The 19722-nt window shown below is 43.7% G+C and overlaps 1 protein-coding gene across 2 annotated transcripts in view; it reads right to left on the minus strand.

Annotated features, from left to right (window-relative positions):
• DNAJC16 (DnaJ heat shock protein family (Hsp40) member C16) overlaps window positions 1-19722 on the minus strand; it is a 212770-nt gene that overhangs the window by 25022 nt on the left and 168026 nt on the right. For both annotated transcript variants that reach the window (XM_085604155.1, XM_085604150.1), the window contains exons 11-13: window positions 17042-17118; window positions 16689-16769; window positions 5077-5175 (exon numbers count right to left, since the gene is read on the minus strand). In XM_085604155.1, coding sequence (XP_085460281.1) covers window positions 5077-5175; window positions 16689-16769; window positions 17042-17118 — 257 coding nt within the window. The remainder of the gene's footprint in view (window positions 1-5076; window positions 5176-16688; window positions 16770-17041; window positions 17119-19722) is intronic.

Genomic DNA, 19722 nt, shown 5'->3' on the forward strand with positions numbered 1-19722 from the left:
CTGATCCTCGAGACACTGTTAGAGAGGTCTCGGACAGTTTTGCATTTGTGGATATTTATGCATAGAATACCATGGATCCTAGGAGAGAGACAACTTGATGCGAACTGAGAGTTATGCTTTCCTTCAAATTCAATAATTTCTTTTGGATAAAAGAGAATCTCTTCCACAGGAAGCACTTTGTGTGCCTGTTTTTTCGACTAAGTATGTAAGACTTTGGACTGACATTGGGATTGACTTTTCGATGTTGATAAACAGACTTGGACTCGAATTGGAGTGGATGAGGTAGCCCTGTATAATGTTCAATATCCATCTGTTCTGCTTGTGGTTTTAGACTTTCACTCTTCCACATGAGCAATCACCGCTTAACAACCCCCTTACCACCTTACCGCTGTGTTGTCTAAAGCGGGATTGGTCCGATTGATATTCCAATAAAAAATAGACTAGAGTCAGAGGGTTTCTATCTTTCTTAAGTTTTATTCACTATGAGGTCCTCGACTGGAAAATAATTTGAAACCTTTGTCTATAGTCTTATTCGTTGGGTCTCAGGATGTTTTCATGGGTTTCTCCTTTCTTGATAGATACCAGCGTTCCTTGGACTGTAGCCCCAAAGGATAAAGAAAATACAGGTGCACATGTAAATATCTAGATTAAGGGTATCTAGAGTTTTACATCTCTTGCTATCTCTGCTCCCCATTTTTTTCATGTGTCTCATGCTCCTCTTTAATCGCCTGCTGCAGTTAGTATTTGTTAAAGGGAAAAGAAAAGAAAAAAAAGGGACAAAAATATTCCAGTTTTCTGTAGTACCCTTTTCCTCTTGTAGTCAAGAGCAACAAACTTATTAAGAAAATTAGGAAAGTGCTTTAGATATGGGTCTTAAGTGCCCTCAGTGCAAGCCCTCCTGCCCCGCCATTCCCGTATTCTGTGGTGCAATTGTAAAAGCTGCGCTCTTTCCGGAGTGTGGCAGTGGCCAAGCGTCCATCTGGTCCTTGGAGTCGTTGAGGGGTTTGCTGCTTTAGAGCAGCACCTCCCTTCAGTGCATCCACTGCAGTTGAGTTCTGCTGCATTGCGATGATTAAGTGCGGTCGTCAGGAGTTCCTGTAATCTGGTGTCTCCGCAGCTTTCTGACATCAATGTTCCCTCCTGGTTTCCGGCATTACGTCCTCTCAGCTTGATCCCTTTTCTGAAGAAAAAGCCTGGAGTGGGAGGGGGGGGGGTATTGGGGGATCATAAGGCATTCCTCCCTGTCCTTTCTTTTCCCCTTTGCTTTCAGTTGGTCCTTTTTATATTTTCACATCTGTGTTTTGTTTTTAAGGTTGTTTTTCTAACTCTGTCACACATTTTAACAATTGATTAGATAACTAGAACCTGTGCTCTAGATACAGTGTGCACTATGGTGCCCCAAGTAGGGCTTTGAACGTTTTCAATTAGACTAAACAAAGCCAAGGTCCTCGCATTTCTCATCAACGCCATCCTCGATGACGATGACACACTCAGCATTGCTGCTCCCCGGAACCAACGTACCATCAGCTGCACACCGTATCCTCAACTTCGGTTGTTGCAAGCCCCATCAACAGGATCCTTAATGGTGATGCAAAAGGACCTCGCGCAGCAGCCTCACCACATCTTAGAACCGACGCATTGCCTCAGCTGTGCAGTGCATCTTCGACACGGATACACGCAATGCCCAGCAACCCGGATTTAAGGTACTTTGTAAAGTGGTGCTAACTGGGTCTCTGTAATCGGCCCGTGCTCTTTCGTGGTCGGCGGGATCTTGTGACTTTGTCCCGAACCAGCGTGACCAGATACCCCAGTTGGTGCTTTGTTCTTCTATTTCAACCTAAAACTTTAAAATCCGAGATATCCAGTTTTACTGATTGGATTTTTGTCATTATGGTCCTGTTTTATTTATTTTATAAAGAAGGCTGTCCTCGCTACACTGACAGTCAAGCGTGGAAAGAGTTATACTTGGCCCAGTTTGAAGAGCCACAGTAAGACAGCTCTAGGACACCAGTTGAAAACAAACTTTACCGCAGTTGTTGAGGACTCGTACCACTTATCTGCCCTGTGGCCCACCAAAAGGGTCTGCATGTGGCCATAAAAGTGTTCCAACTACATGCTCACCCAATCATTGGCCACCCTGTAGAACACACAGAAAGCAGTAAGGTATGTGGCAATTGTAATTGCTATTTTACAATGATGAAAGAGTGTGACAGGGGAATAGACAGCTGTTGAAATATTGATAGCGCCAATGGAAAAATAAATACAGTGACTACATTTGAGGCGAGAGATAGAGAGAGCAGAGGAGGAGTGGGGGGAAGGTGAATAAGAGTGACCCAAGGAAGAACACGCACAAGGACAGCGTGCAAAAATAGTGATGAAGAGAGGGAAGATGATGCGCAAGATATGCCGTTGAAGGATTTCAGAAAGGGTGTATGTTCATTAGTATGGGATATGTCAGGATGCAATAATAAAAAGCTCACAAAGTGTCACCCTATTACTGGCCAAGTGTATGCTGTGTCAAGCACAAGATTCTAGTTCACATGTATAAGGCTATGTCCTTAATTACATAGGCCTTGTCTCTTGGAAAGGATTCCTAGTTTGCTCCTTTGGCCAAGCTGCTTTTAGTGTTCCATTACCCTTTTCATCCCTTTTAAAGCATTGCTGGGTGACCAGATCAATGAATTAAAAAGGGTAGTAGAGCAAGAAAGGGACAGAGAGGAAGATAGAGTAGACAGAATGAAACAAGGCTAAAGATATCAAATAAAGTGCAAATCAGAATAAAGTAGAAGAACTCGGAGCACAGGCATGATGGGCACACACCAAGGGTGAAAATGGAAGTGCAGACGTGGATAAAGTAGGAAAGGCACTGCAGGTAGAAGGAGAGGCCAGAAAAAGAAATGCAGGAAGTATGGTGGAGCAGAAGTCATGGGCTAAGAGATGATTGGGATAGGAGGTGGAAAGCAAGAAAGGTATGGGATTGGAAGCCTAATAGGCATATGCAACGAACATACAACAATCTAAAAGAGCCAGGAACAAAAACAAAGGTAGTGGGGCTAGGGCTGTAGAAAAATACTTATGAAAGTCTGGGAAAATCTGACACAGGGATTCAAGAAGGACAAGTCAGGGGTGAGGATATTGGAAGTAGTGGCACAAGAGCTGGGAAGGTGGGCAAAGAGAAAGGAAGAGAATCAAAGAGCACAGGAAGCAAAACGCAAGAGACAAAAGCAAGTTTTAAACAACCAGTACAGAGGCAATCTGGGGGCATGAAGAGACTACCTATGGGTGGGGGCAGAGAAGGGACGTGCAAAGGAGGAAAACAGGGCTCATGAAGGGCCACTCCAAGAAAAAAAGGGAGGTCAATAAAGATCATAGCATGAGATAGAATGTAGGACAAGGAGGGCCACAGAATGGGAGGCAGGAAGAATGCAGAAGAGGTGTCTGTATAGGGTGTATTTTGGGGGTCCGGATAGGCTGCAGACTAGGGGGCCAGAAAAGAGGAAGAACAGGTGCAGGAAAGAACCAGAAATGGAGGCTGACAAAGATGCAAAATCCTAATTGGTGAGGTGAGGAGGGGCATCAAGTGCACAGGACAGGGGACATTAAAATTCCACAGAGCAAGTCCAGAAACGGCTCAGAGAGCAATGACATAGAAGGCTGCAGGGAGCAAGGCCCAATAAAGAACACAGAGAACATGGGCCGCGAAGGTTGCAGGGATCAAAGACCAGGAAGGATGCAGAGAGTTAGAGCCGCAGACGATGCAGATCTAAAGGACCAGAAATAATGCAGAAATCAAGGACTGGGAAGAGCACGGAGGAAGAGGGCTAGGAAGAGCACTGAGGAAAAGGACCAGGAAAAGCACACAGGAACAGCTCCAAGAGGCAAGAGCCAAGATGAGTGCCGACGGCAAAAGTCAGGATGAACACCAAGGGAAAAGGCCAGGAAGAGCCCAGAGGGGAAGGATCGTCAACAAAAGCAAAGGTCAAGAAAGGCTACAAAAGCTATGAAAGGAAAAGGACCAAAAGCAAGGGCCAGGATGGTCACCATGAGACAGGAAAGACAACAGGATCAGGAGCCAGGAAGGAAGCTAAGAGCAGGAGAATCCCTAAAAGCAGGAACCAAGAACGGCGCTAAGAACAGGGCCAAGAAGGACATTAAGAACAGGGACCAGGAAGGGTGCCAAAAGTTTGGTTTGGAAATGCGCTAAGAGCAGGGGCCAGGAACGGCGCTAAAAGCAGTGGCCAGGAAAAGCGCCAAGAACAGGAGGGCGCCAAGAGCACGAGCAAGCAAGGGTGCCAAGAGCAGCAACAAGGAAGGGTACAGACAGCAAAGGATGGGAGAGCAAAGACAGCAAACACACTGAAAGCACAGAAAGCAAAGACCAAACGCAAATACCCATTTGTACACATAGGTACTGAAGAGAGAGAGAGAAGCACGCCAGATAGAATGGCTGTGTGTGTGTCTGCATAAGTGTGTTTGCCTCTTGGCCGAAAGTGGGTGTTTGGAAGTGGTACGAGACGTGTGGTGCAGGTGCTGTGCATGAGGAGGGGGGATGTGTTCGCTGTATATATGTGTGGTGTATTTGTGTAGAAGTGTGGTAATTGATAATGTGGGTGCATTTACACACCTTTAGACATGCAGGTATATAGAGAAAGGGTGCTGGTAACCTCAGTTATACTATTAGTGTTTTTAAGTAATCAAACTAGGACATTACGTATTGAAGCTCTTTTGAATGTTTCGTATGATGGTGCATTTTTGACTGATGCGACATTCTCTCTTACCTTTTAGCTTGCTGTGTGCCCTTTGGCAAGAGCGTTGTCATACCATGTGCATGGTTCTCTAATGTTTAGAGGTGATGTATAAACAAACTGTAGTTAAATGTCATCATACTAAAAGCTAAACGTGTGTAACTGTTAAACATACCTGGTGCATGGATTGGTCCCAAACATACAGTTCTCACTGCTCCTACAAGACTTAGGAAAATTAGTGCACACAGGTGCAACCTTTATAGTACGATGAACACTTATACCTGGTACTCTATCAGTTAGAAATGTATATTGATGTGCCTGACTCTCATACCTTGTGCTCTCCCGACTGTACGATGTCTCAGTCTTTTCATTTTTTTCCGAAGGTTCCTCTTTTTCTGTTGTGTTGGATTCTCGCTCATCAGTGGAGTCACTTAAAAATAAAAGGAAAAGCTGTGAGTGGCTTACAAATAGTAACTAGACAGAGAAGAACAAGTTTCCTTACCTTCAATAACACTCTTTCTGGAGGATACTCTATCTAACTGCAGAGTACTCATCTTGCAAATATTCCCCAAGGCGTCAGACTGGATTGGGAAATTCAAAAGTTGTACTCCTGTGTGCCTGTAGGTGGAATTGATTGGCTCCACTTCAACTTCTTTCCACTATGGAAGTGACAATTGGGTCTGCATATAATCGCCACCCAGCCACGCTGACGTCAGCTGGTTTTGAAGGTTTGTTCACACCTCGGGTGCAGAGCACATTAGCAAATTGGCTTGTGTGCAGATCTCTAGATTGGGATCTTTTAGGATGGAAAAAGAGTCAATTCCACAGAACGGGGAGGCGGAAGGGTCAGTGAGGAATCTGTGGTTTAATAGTGTATCCACCAGAAATTGTGCTGCTCAATGTCAGTTACTTGCTCTTCTGGTGGATACTTCCAACTGCAGTTTCCTCAATTTGTGAATAGATACCAAAGCAGCACCTCTCCAAGTATCGGGTCTGTGGAATGGCTCAGCCCAAAAAATCCTGAATGACCAGATGGTCAAAATATCCATCCAGATGGATCGGACTGTCAAGTCAATAGTGCTTCATGAACATGTGCACTGATGCCCACTTAGCAGCCTTAAAGATGTCCTAGGCGCCACTATGAGTACCAGTGCAGCAGTAACAGCCTGAGCCTGAATGGAATGAGCCATCAATTCTTTAGCTCTCTACTTCTTAGTTAGCACTTAGCAGATTTGAATACACTATATAAACTAGAGATGGATCTTTTCTGCAATGTCTTTCCTTTTTTGCTTTTTTGAGAGAGTTAATCGTCCATTTATTGGTCCTTGGTACTATCAATGTAAAAACGGAGTGTTTTCTTAGAACCCCAAATGATAGCTTGTCTCCTCCACTTTTGGCGCATGAGGCAGGGCAAAGAATATTGAAAGGATGATAGCCTACCCGACATGGAAAGATGTTACTACCTTTGGCAAAATGCAGCTCGACTACTGGACACCAGTTTGCCTGGAAAGTATGTTGTGTAAGGTATCTCAGGGTCAAGCAATGTAGAGGGCAACTGCACATTGGCTCAAATGGAGTGCACAGTAGAAAAGTGAGAACCAAATTCAGGTCCCACTTTGGCATCACAAAGAGCTTTGGATTAACATATGTAGTAAACCTTCAATAAATCTCATCATAAACAGGTAATTTAAACTAAGAGGGTTGCTCAGGCAACCTCAAAAAAGTGAAATGAGCTGACAGAAATGAGCTGACAAATAGCTTTTAACAGTGTCCTGAGCAAGTCCTTGGTGGGCCAACAACAAAGTGAACAACAGCACTTCAGGCAGCATAGCTTGTAGTATATCGATCTAACGGGTGCCACACCAAGCCAAAAACTTGTACAGAGCCCGGTAGATGGTTGCCTGACTGCCAGAATAACATTACCAACTTTGGGAAAAAGATAGAAGGAGACAAGCTGCCGTGCCTCAATCTCCATGTATAGAGGTGCAGTGTGCAACAGTAGATCAACCCGAAGCAGCAACTTTATCGGAAGCCAGATGCTCATGTCCAAAGATTCTGGGTATTATACCCTCCTGGTCTGGGGCGGTCTGGTCAGACTAGATCTTCTTAAGAACCAGAGCAAGAGGGGTAGAAATTCAGGAAGGCTACAAGACTCCCAAGCTCCACCCAGGACGGAATATGTCTCCTAGATAGAGTCGTCTTGAAAAGTCTAGCGCACAAAAATGCTGACATTGTGTGTTCTGTCACCAGTGAAAAGATCAAGCCAGGGTTCTCCCTATACTGGAAAGTGGCCTGTGCCATCCTCCAGATGTAACTGAAATTTGTGATCCGTTAGGTGCCGGTGACTGAGTTAATCCTCTCAGGTGTTTAGTAATACCACCAGTAGGGACCATATTAGTAATATTGACTATATAGTCCTTGACGTTAGGATTTGGCATGAGCTGACTGAAATGGAGGTCATGTTTTGCCATGAAAGCGATCACTTTCCCATTGCACTCAAAATGAAGTGGGTACAAATTAAGGACACCTCTAATGTAATAGACATGACCAACAATAGGCGTGATGTAAGAAGGGGGGATATCTCAAATACTGAGATGTTCTACGAGAGATTTATGATACAGTCCATTCGCACTTCTGACATTAAAAGATCTGTCCTGTATTTCTTACCAGGGAATGGCCACCCACGATATTTTGTTTACAAAAGAGAGGTTATATCCCGTAAACGTACTCCTAAATTGCACGCATGGTTTGATAAACATTGTAGAGAGGCGAAAACAGATTTGAGAAAAGCCCTAAAAAGTAATGCGAGATTAATATTACCAAGCTAGACGAGATTACACTAAATTAATTAAGTCCTGCAAGGCTTAGTGGGAGAGTAAAATTTGGGAGGACTTGCTGGAAGCACCAAAGGGGAAGGATGTTAGGTTGTTCTGGCACCTGGCTACCTATCGTGGTCGTAAGGACCAAGCCACCCAGAAAGTCACATTCCTGAGGGGGAATGGGTCAAGCATTTTTTACAGCCATTTAAGCAGAGCCACTGTAGGTGGAAGGTACATTTAGCCCTGGAACTCCACCTACTAGTAGGGTCACAGATGAGTAGAAAGTTTACCAGTGAAGAAAGCATTAACACGCAGAATGGACAAAAAGTGGGGGAAGCCCCAGGGCTCGACAGAATCCCTTCGGACTTGTATTGTTCCTAATCTCAGATTTGGGGTTCTTACATTCATGTTCTGTCGAACGCAACTGCAGCAGGTGTCCTACACAAAAATTCATGGAAAGGGGTGGAAATTATCTCCATTTTTAAAAAGGGCTCAAGGCAAGACCCATGTAATTGTCCCCCACATAGGCCTTATCCACAAAAGAAAACAATTTACAGTAAACATTCTCTGACAAACCTCTGGGAATGGATCCACTCCATTAGGGTTTTGTCACTTTTACCAGCAGGCTTTATAGACAGCGCAAGTACAGTGGACCAGATATTTGTTTTCTGACTTTAAATTGGAAAAACATCGATATGGACTGGAGGGCACTGTATGTCCCATTTATAGATCTTTGAGCAGCTTTTGATCTTGTCCCCAGGATGAAAATCTGGGACGTCCTTAGGAAAATTGGGGTCCCTACAGGGCTACTGCTTCTGATTAAGAATCTGTATAAAGATAACTTTGCCAGAGTTAGATAGGGCCCGCTGAGGGCAGAAAACAGCAAATATTCCAATTAGTCTTGGTATCTTTCAGGGTTGTGTTCTCACACCGAGTTGACTTTTATTGTTTATCAATAAATGCATTTGTTATTTAGTGGATTGTGGGAATGACGCCCCTAAAATTGCCAGGCCCAAAGTGCCATGTCTGCTCTTTTCAGACAATAAATTCCTTTTATCAAAAACAGTCCAGGGCCTAAATACTCTGTAGGGGAGGTTTAGCCAATTCTGCCAAGACCACAGTTTAGAAATAAATAATTCTAAAACCAATTACATGGTATTTAGCCATAAGAAAAACATTAGAGGGAACGTATTCCTAAAAAGAGCCAAACTATAAAGGGTCTCAGAACTTCAATATTTAGGGGTGAGACTAAATGATTCCAACAGATGATTCGCTTCGATAGAAAGGAGAACACTGATTCTGGAACACAGTGCTGGGTCTATTATTAGATTTTCAAATAGAGCTTCCTCGTATCCCATTTTATCAGCGTTGGAAACATACAGGGCCCACGTATGTGGAGCTGCCATATACGGGACTGAATTTTGGGGATATTACAATCTTGACCCATTAGATATAGGTGAAAACTCTTTCCTTAGATCCTTGCTGAGACTTCCAAAAAGTAGCCCATCACTCTTTAAGGATTGATTTTAACATCAGACAAAGCATAGATATAGCCAGCTTAAAGCCTATCTTAAATTGGGTCAGGTTCCGAACATTAGAGCCACTTGCCCCATACAGAGAGTGCCTCCGAGAAATACTTGCCCATCACTCTGCACACAAGTTCCCCTGGGTATCCCTTGTTAAAACTTGGCTGGTCAGGCTAGGACTGGCCAATATTTGGCTACATTCTACTGCAATGCCACGTAGCGCTTGTGAATCTGTTAAATATTGCTACTGGAATGCTGTTCTCTGCTCTAAAATGTATGCAGCTTCTTCGTGTGCTTCACAGACGTGTTTCTGTACTTCAAATGTGGCCCCCAATTCAAAGAATTTATTAATTATGTTAATGTGCCATAATCAAGGTCTCTTTTTTTTTTTTTTTTTTTAAATCAAATTTAGGCTAGAGATATTTCCTACAGCCACCTTCATTTCCTTATGAAACAGCAATGCTAACTCCACCAACCTGTGTCCCATAGGGTGCCAAGCAGTGAAGATTGACGAACACTTGTTTTTTCTGTGGCGCTTATGTAAACCAGCGTGCTCAATGGATTATTACTTTCTGTTGTCTTCTTGGGCTTGATGATAGGTGCAACACCCTGAGAGTATGTAAGACTGATACCGGGAGCTCCATTGTCTATTCGATTACAAGTATATGGTATATCTGAGCAAGAATAGTGGGGAGAAACTAAAATGTAATGGCTGTGTCCCGGTTTTAACCTTTTCACTGCATTATGCATTTTTTAATTTAGGTAGGTAAATTGGTGTTTTTAAAGCTACATGGAGGTGCCGCCTGCAAGATAGCTACTAGAATTTGCGTTCTTTGTTTGATTGCAAATAATCCAAATTCAATATACAAAATATAAAAATAGTGGCTAGTCATGTAGTTTTACTTTCTATTACTGCACTACTACTGCAAACTTGGCTAGGAGATTTTGTGTTTTTATAGTCACTTTTATTGCTCCCTGTATAGAATTCCCATCCGGCATAGCCTATTTCCTAGAACTACTTCTGAGGTTTTTTTAAGGGGATATTTAGTTGGGCTTAGTATGTCATTAGTTGCATTGTGCCTTATTCCATTTCCAGATAAGAGTTTATTGTAATGGATTATTATGGTTACACTATGTTTTATTCTATTTTAGCATATGTACACTACAGTGGATTATTCTCAATCCTTCCTATTTTTATATACTGTGTATATTTTATGTGTACTTTAATGGTTTTTTAGGAACCAAAATAAAGTTGACTTGATCTTGATCCCGCCAGGTTGCTCAGGAACAGAAAAATGCCCTAGCAAGACACCTACTCCCAGTCAGTTAAGAATCTGCAGTAGACTGAGTATCTACCTGAAAGAACATTACCAGAGGTATGTAACTTGTTCTTCTGATAGATACTTCTGACTGCAGATTCCTTACCTACTGAATAGATACTAAAGTAGTACCTCCCAGGTGGTGGGTCTGTGAACTGTCTCAGACCGATACAGTTATTCGCGTCGGACCTGGGCGTCCAGATAGTAGTGCTTTGTGAACATGCAGAGCAATGTCTATGTTGCTGCCCGGCAAATGCCCAGATCAGGCACTCCACATGCCAGCGCAGTGGTAGCAGCCAGAACTCTGGTCTATTGAGCCCGCTGGCCTTCTGGAGGCTGCTTCTTGGCAATTGCAAAGCAGATTTTGATGCAGAGAATGATCAAGCAAGAAATAATCCTCTTTTGCACTGCTCTGCCCTTTTTTTTTTCAAGGAAATCAAACAAAAAGCTGATCATCCACACGATGTCCCCTGGTACGATCAATGTAGAAGCTAAGAGCTCTATTGGGATCCAGCCAATGTAGACTCTCATCTTTCTAAGAGGGTTGAGGTGGAACGAAGAAAGCTGAAAGGTGAATGTTTTGCCTAACATGAAAGTTGGTAAAAACGTTCAGGAGGAAGCAGGCTTGTGTCCTCAACACCAGCCTGTCTGGTGAAGGTCCCTACTTGGACAGGGTGCAAACCACTGCCAACTAGAGACCCAATTTCTAACAATCGCTACCATCCATTCTCCATGGTTGCGGGCAGGCAAGACCTGGGCTGGGGTGAGAATCTTTAATTTCTCTTTTCTCAGAAAGGCATTGAGCAGGAGATGGTCTAAAATAGGATGAAGGCCTCCATCCTTCTTCGGCGCCAGAAAGTAGCAGGACTACCAGCCAGTTCTCACTTCTGATGCTGCCACTCCCAGTATGGCTTCTTTAGCCAGAAGTGCCTCCACTTCCCACTATAAAATGGACAAATGGTACTCCGTCAGCAATCCAGAAAGTGATGGAAGGTGGAGTGGAGTGCAGTGGAAAGAAACTAAAGGGCATAGCCAGTCGGACAATTTGCAGGACCCATATCTCCGAAGTGATTGCTTGCTACCTTGAGAGTAAATGCAGGATTATGCCTCCGACAGTGTGGCTGTGTGTCTGGAAAGACCCACTAAAAAGGTTTTACAGAGACTGGAGGGACAGCAGGAGATTAGGTAGCTCGCCGCCCTTGATCTCCATGCTGTCTGCGGGTGCCGCGGCTGTATGGTCTGCTGGGCTGGCTGAATGGACATTTGTGTTGATGTTATTGAAAGCCTCCACCATGGCCGGAGGGGGCGAAATTGCTGGTGGAAGTGACATTTTGGGGCCAAGAGGCTTAAGGAGCGCACTGTCCTCCAACTGTCTTTAAAGCTCACAAGGGCTGAGCCTGCTATTTTGCTGAATTGGCATGAGCCATCTAAGGGCATGTACACTAGGGAAGAGTGGACATCCCTAGAGAAGCCTGTAGATCTCTTCTAGGCATGTCTTTGAAGTGTGACACTGGTGTCTGTCGCCGAAACAAGGCAATCCGTGGTGTCTAGCCCACAGCAAATTGTGAATTTTGCCAAAACACAGCCATCTTGAATGGATTAAGAGTGGGGAGCAAGTCCTAAGGTATAGCAGGTAAATCCTTAGTGACATAGTCCCAGAGGGGGTGAGTGTATCGGCCTACTACACATCTGACGTTGATGGACCTCAATGCCAGACTGGAAAAAGAGAACATGCATTTCCATGTTTTGAGTGATTAAGATTCTGTATCCGGCGGGTGGGTGGGAAAGGCGTTTGGGTTGACTCTGCTTGTGGATGCTTGTACAACTAAACTCTCTACAGTCAAGTGTTGTGTTAAGAAAGCTGGATCACAGGAGGCAGAGCAATGGTACCTTGCCATCTGCTCATTTATCAGCAGCCCAGAACATAGATTTGCCTCACTCCCTCGATGGGTGACTAAAAGAGCCTCAATAATAGGCAACAGGAACTCAGTAGTCAACTGTCCTGGGTGGAGGACATTAGTTTTCACTTCCTTAGTAGGCAACTGGAGATCAATGACCTTAGGACCCACTTCGCATCATCACTGCAAATTAGGCACTTGCCACAAGTGGTGAGACCAGTCCATGGTCTGTAAAAGTATCCAGCCCATTGGTATCTTGCAGCTGATTAGACTAGCTGTTTTCAGAGTAAGGTTGAGCACACTGATCTCCCTCATCATAGCAATCATTGTCAAGTCAGTACTGAAAAGATTGTGAATATTCTGGGGCATTCCTTGAGGTAAGGGCAGGGTCTGACAGGCTGCGGCCCAGACAGCTCAGGGCGCAGCTTCAATCTAAGTAGAAGAGAAGGTAGCTCAGTCAGAGAACACTATAGGTTGTGATTTGTCGTCCAGGGTTAGCATTGATGTCAATGCTCCAAGATTCAGTGTGGGTTGTGGCACCAGGACTTACTTCAGCACTGAAGCAGGTGCAAGACATGAAACGGTCCCAAAGGCACAGAGGGCAGAAACGCTGGCAGAGTCCCCGTCGGAAGTCCTTGCAGTTCCTCAAGGCCTAAAGGCGCATCAAAGGTAGCGCAGAGCGTGTCAAAGAGGGACGAGTCACGGAATTCCTGAATTAGCCGTGGTGTCCCCGAAGGCCACGAAAACTGGGGTTGCCCTGGGACGAAAGGCAGAAACTGCTACATAGGCCCTCATTTTCCTGGACCTCGCTGCAGCATTTCACACGGTCTTCCAACCCAACCTCATCCAATGCCTGCACAACATTGGAATCTTAGGACACACACTCCAATGGATCTGCTCCTACCTGATTGGAAGGACCCAGTCTGTCAGCCTGACACCATACAACTCGAACGCCCACAACTTCATCTGCGAATTTCCGTAAGGATCCTCCCTGAGCCCGACCCTCTTCAATACATACATGATCCCTCTAGGCAACATCATTAGTTCTCATGACATCAATGTCCTTGCCTATACCGATGACACCCAACTCATACTCACCCTAAGGAACAAGATGTCCAGTATTCAGATTAAGTTTAATGATGATTTCTCCCACTGGATGAAGAACAACTGTCTAGGCTGAACACTGACAAGAACAAAATCATGTCTTTGGGAAGAGCAGTTGACCGTGGGACTCCACTTGGTGGGCAACAGGGCAAGGACTAACACCCACCACACCACCCACGCCAAGAACCTCAGGATCGTCATAGAAAGCAAAGCTGACATGACCGTCCAAGTAAACGTCTTTACTGTCTCACACTTCCAAACCTTGAAATTGTGGAGGAAGACTTTCGAATTACTCCCAATCAGCACTTGGACAGCCTTGGTCACAAGCAAGCTGGAGTACGGAAACCCCCTCTATGCCAGGACCAAGAAGACCTCAGCAGAAGGTTGCAGCCCATTCAGAACTCGGCAGCCAGAATCACTCTCAACCTCCCAGGCAGCACTGACAACACACAACACCACAATTGAAGGAGCTCCACTGGCTCCCCATCCACAAACAAGCACAATTCAAACTCTTCACCTGCACTTTTAAGGCATTACCTAACACTGGCCATCAAACCTCAACAATTGCATCAGCTTTCACAAACCTTCCAGAGACCTCCGCCTGTCCAGACTCCTACTTTCACACATTTAACGCATATGGAAAACCTGATCCGGTGGTCAAGCCTTTGCCTATATTGCTCCTAAATGTGCAATGACCTTCCCGTAGACATAAATGTCTCCTTCTCACCTATTAAATTCCGCAAGAAACTGAAGTCCTGGATTTTTGAGTAGTCCCACTAGGTCCAGGTTTTGGCTAGACTTACACCCGCTCAGTGCCAGGGTACCCTCTCGGGAGATAGTGAGCTCTACAAATCGGCATAACATAATATAATATCGAGTTTGGGAAGGAGACTGAGAGGCACGTTTATGCCCTTGTGATTTTTATTAGGAGTTGAAGAGTGGTAGGAAGGGGAACAGTCATGCTTGGACTTCTGCTTCTTTTAGGACTTTCCCGAGAAGCAGCTCCGGATCCAAATCTGGTGGCAAGGAAAGAAAGAATCTGGCATCAGCCGTGTTGGGTGGAACTTGAATGTGGTTTTGCATGTCAGTTCTGAAGCGGAACAACATTAGTGCGGAGTAGCACAATGCCACCTACAACCGTGTAAGGGTACTGCTTGAAAGTTTCCACATCCAGTCTGACACCTGGAGAGTATTCAAAAGGTGCGGAATCTGTGATTAGAAGTATCTATCAGATACAGGTTTTACACATAGGTGTGCAACTTGTTGGAGTTTATATAGGAAAAAGGTAAAGTCCCAGACAAAAATAAAGTTCAATGGCCCCAGCCAGCAAGTATGCAGATAGTACAGTACTCCTGGAAAAAACAGGCACTGGAATTCAGAAGCTACTCATTAATTTGAGCACTGATTGTAAGCTAAACTATTTGGCCCTTAACAGTCACAAAACAAAATTTATGTTTTTTGGTTAACGGCTTAAGAAAATAGGACCTTGGTGGTTCAAACACAGAGTTGAAAGATTCAGCAGTATAAATATCTCAGTGTTTGGTTCTAGGCAAGGGCAGACCATCTAACTAACACCTGTCCTCTTTGAAAGCCAGCACAAATTTAAGACCTAGCTCACAATATTACATGGTCTCAAAGGCATTTTACTAGTGTAAATAAGTCTTGAGTTTAGTTTGAAAAGACTGTTAACAGCAACTAAGGCGCCATAGCTGAAAGCCTGGTATAGGTTCATCAAATCTAATTATGGCACATCTAAATTTTGTCTGGGCTGATGTGAGTCACAGCGATAAAGCAGGGGCTGCCCTTTGATCTAAACTCATTGAAAATTCACTGGATTCTGTTAGGTTAGGGAATATTGGAACTATATGGTTTCTTTTGATAGTTTTAAACAGATAGTGAATAGGCAAGCTAAATAATTGTCCTTTTACCGTGTCAGGCTTGAACTTCTAAACCACTCCCATAAACTATTGTATACAGAAGTCTTCAATAAGCTCTTTACTGAAAGCTCTTTACTGAAAAAAATGTTTCCTTTACTCTATGAAGCACAATTCATTATGGCAAACTTTGGGCTTTTGGGATATAAGGGAGCTTACTTTTATCATGGAAGATGGAGAGCTAGGCGATTTAGTGGCTACATAAAGACATTTTTATTACTGTGCCATTTGGCTCACCCATTGTGATTAATATGCTTTCATTTTCTGCCTTTTAGGGCTAGTGGAGTTAAGGCAACTAACCAATTGGTTGATTTTGGAACTGAATGTGAACCAATGGCAACAGCAATTAAGAGTATCAATAACACCTGGCTGTGTTTACATTTGGTGTTTCACATTCCTGAAGACCTTGCTGTAGCAACCCCAAGTTCAGTTGCCATTTGTGAATTATTTAAAGTTCTCAACAAAGGTTGCTAGGACATAGCTGATTTCTGGTAAGCTTTCTGCTACTATGTGTGCTTAGGAGTGCAAGGAGTTAGCTCACATAGCATTATAGCTGGCCAGTTTAGAGGTGAACAGAATTCGGGTAGTAGTTCTCGTATCGGAGTAGGAGAAAAACATCTTGTGTTTGAAATGTGTGTCAATAAGAAATATCCAGCTATTAAAATAGTTTAAGAAAAGAGTTGGGCTCCAAAGTATTTAGAAGTCTATTTGTCTCTTTGGTTTCGCTGAAGAAGCAAAGCATCACAGCTGAAAGATTACAGAGTTTACAATAATGCAAGATTTATTTAAGGTAGTGATTCTGTTTAAGAGCCCTGATAGTTTTGAAAGAGATTCAGTGTGCTAGAGATTTTTTATAAACGTAAATTTCATGTTTTTATTATGATCGAAGTATGCCACTATGTGGAGCTGGTTTTGCTAACGGTATAACAAATGTGTATTCATTACCTCACGGCACTTGTAACCAGCCCCCTCGATGGCTGAATAACCACAGAAAGCAAACTACAGAAACTATGACTTCCTCAGCAAGACCAAGGCCACACAACAATGACCCTGCTACAGACAATGAAATGCTTAATACAGTTGGAGGAACTTAAAAATCCATTGAATATGGTGTTTAGAATGCAGTGAAAGTTGGCAAAATAGGTTATCAGGGGGTGACCTATCTAAGTTCCTTGTCTCCCCTTGTCCCATTTGATGCAAGATTGTAAAATAATAAAACACACATTATGCATTTCAACAAATATGTACAAAAAAACTGACCTGTAAATAACAATTATTGTTTTAGGGAAGGGTCATCTGTTTTTTTTAAGAAAGAAAAAACACAAACGAGGAACATTACATACCTGAATGCCTGGACGATAACTGTCCCAAACAGAATAAATAGTGCAGAAAAAATCAAAGATAGAAGCGGCATCATTTCCCGCCTAAAAGAGAAAGACATTTCAAATTTGATACATCTCAATAGACAGACAGTTCAATTCTATAATAGTTGAGACATCTGTCTCACTCTCAGAATCTAAAAGCTTCTCACAAGCATGGATAACAAAACACTGTATGGCAGCAGTTAGAAAACTCATCTCTATCACAAACTTGGATCAAATCTCGATTTCACATTCTACTCACATCACAATAATACTTTACACCCTTTCAGTCCATCGTTCTACGAAAGAGAATGGTGCAAGGAAAACATATTCACCAGTTATTATGGAGCAGACTGTCCCAACACTCGGCCCAATAGTCGGCTGCAGTATATAACCATCGGAGGAAAAACACCTGTGGAAAAAAAATCAAAGAACACAAAATCTATCAGAGCTGGGGTGCACTGGGGGCATGCTGACTGCTAGGAAGCGGGGGGGGGGGGGGGGGGGGGGAGACTCAAGGTAGCACAACGACAATTCCTGTTGTTCAGTTATGGATATCTATAGCTAGTGACGTTCAAAAGACTTTAAAAGGTTGGTTCAGACTTTCAGCTTCATGAGGCTGATGAACTTAAAACAACTGAAGTGGGTGATTACAAAACACATTATTTAAGTTTAAGAAATACTATGTTTATTATGTGTGCCATATAAACAGTCGTTATTGTCATTCTAATTAAGAAACCTCAAGTGACAATGAAACCAAAGATCATAGGGAAGACTGTATTTACCAAGATCAGTGTATCCTCCAGAATCAGAGAACTTTTTATAAAGGAAACACTTGCGTTGAAATTTTATATTTCCCCAGAGCATAACTGGAAATAGACGTCTCCCAACAGAGAACAATTTCAAAGAATAATTCCTTTATTTATTTTGCTTTAAATTTTAAATTCCATATGCTATTCAGACTTAAAAGGTTAGTCTTCTAAAGTTGCCAGCAAAGAATTCCTTAATGTATTTTAGTTCTGATTTTAGTTACAGATGCTGTTCCAACTTAAAAAGTTAATCTTACAAAGTTCCCAACAAGTGCCTTGCCTTATAACGTTTCAACGCATGTGTTTAATTTATAAAAAGTTTTCCGATTCTGGAGGATACACTCATCTTGGTAAATATTTGAATTTATAAGAGGCGTTGTTGCCCCTACTCTCACAAGAGTGGCAAATTCATCCAACATAATACTTCAGGTCTCTAATAAAGGTATTAACTGGCGGGCCAGGAGTGTGTCGAGTCTTTGGACAGGACGCACATAGGGAGAACTGTAGTTACTTGGTTAGAAAATGCCTGTTTAACAAATTACTCTCTGCAAAGGATTCTCTGAAAGCTGTCTTCCTGTATATAACATGTAAAATTTTCCTCCTCTGGCAGACTAAATCTAGAGGGCTGATTACGACTTTGGCGGTGCTGTGCTGGCGCTCCATCAACACGCACCGCCTAAGTCGCGCAAGGACCGCTTGCCTCATTACGAGTTGAACTCATATAAGGAAGACGGTCCTTTGCCTTTCCCATGGCAGTGCCTGGAAAACAGGCACCGCAATGGGAACTGCAAAAAACATTCCAGCAAGCCATGGACGGTGACGTCCATACAGTGCTGGAACGTTGGGGGATTACAGACAGGGGGGAGGGGACATGTTGGGCCCTCTGAATGTATCCCCATGGCGGTAGGGCATGGGTGCCCTATTGGGCCCCCTTTGTTCCTGCACCGCCAGCCCTTTCATGGCGGGGCTCCTGTCATGAAATGGCTGGCGGTGCAGGCTGGCAGTGAAAGGTAATATGGTCAGCAGGACTGCGCCAGTCCCGCTGAGCATTTTACATTGTGGCACACCTCTGCAACCACCAGGAAACGACTGTTACCTGGCGCAGCCGGTGGTCCACTGCCGGTACGATGGTGAGAGTTGTAATCCAGCAGACGGTGGACCGCCACTGCTGCACCACAGTGAGTGCAGCGGTCTTCCGACCGCCATATTCATGATCAGGCCCCAGACTTCTTTTATAGGTTGCTCTTGATTGAGCTCCAGGCACTGTCAGAATGACTTTAGACAAAGGGCTGTGCAGCTGTTCTGATCACAAGTGACATGTGTAGTTCGAAAAAGTGCTAGTCGCATCAATGAAGTCCAACCCATCTGAATGTTCCTCTCTATAGCACAAAGACGTATCAAAGCAGTAGAAAGAAGTTACCAAAAAGTATTAAAAACTTTTTAAATCACTATCCTATGAGTAAGTGGAAGCACAATTGCAAAGAAAAAGTCTCATCTAATCTATTAAGGAAAAAGTTATATAACCAAGACAAATTGGAAAAGAATTTGTATGAAAACCAAGACAATCACCACAGAGTTGCAGTATAACCAAACCTTGACTAGGAGTGCAATAAGTAATGCCTCATGAAACTACCCTCCAAAAGAAATTAAGGTTGCATGGGTTATGAAGGAAACTCTACCTCCAATAAAACAAAACAAATCAAGCAAGGAATCCAGAGTTAGGAATGTATTGTCAATAAGAAACCAAGCAATAGAGCTTCATTTCACTAGATCTCCCATGATCCACCTCCACAGGAAGTGACATCATGGAATGTCCCATCATCCATCTGGACAGGAAGTGCCATTACTGGTTTTCCAGCCAAAACAGTCTTTAAAATAAGAAGCCAAGCACGAGGACTTAATTATCCATCTCCCAAAGAAATGACATCGCAGCACTCTGCACTCCCACTGTCCCAGGAGCTACTTAATGGCAGCTGCAACACTGATGTGTAGAGGCCCCGCCACTGTTGCGCCGAAGACAAGCCAGCGCTAGGAACCCTGGTCCAATCACCAACCAGCGATACTCCGCAGCACACCTTAAGATGCTAGACCCCGGACGCTGTTCCCCCCACTGCTGTCGAGCCTCACAACACAGTATGAATTTTCATCTGCACCCACTGCCGATTCTCCAGCAGCCACCCACCCGCCCGCATGCAAATACTAATGCC

This window comes from Triturus cristatus, chromosome 1_2, assembly GCF_964204655.1.
Source record: "Triturus cristatus chromosome 1_2, aTriCri1.1, whole genome shotgun sequence".
NCBI classification, from domain to species: domain Eukaryota; kingdom Metazoa; phylum Chordata; class Amphibia; order Caudata; family Salamandridae; genus Triturus; species Triturus cristatus.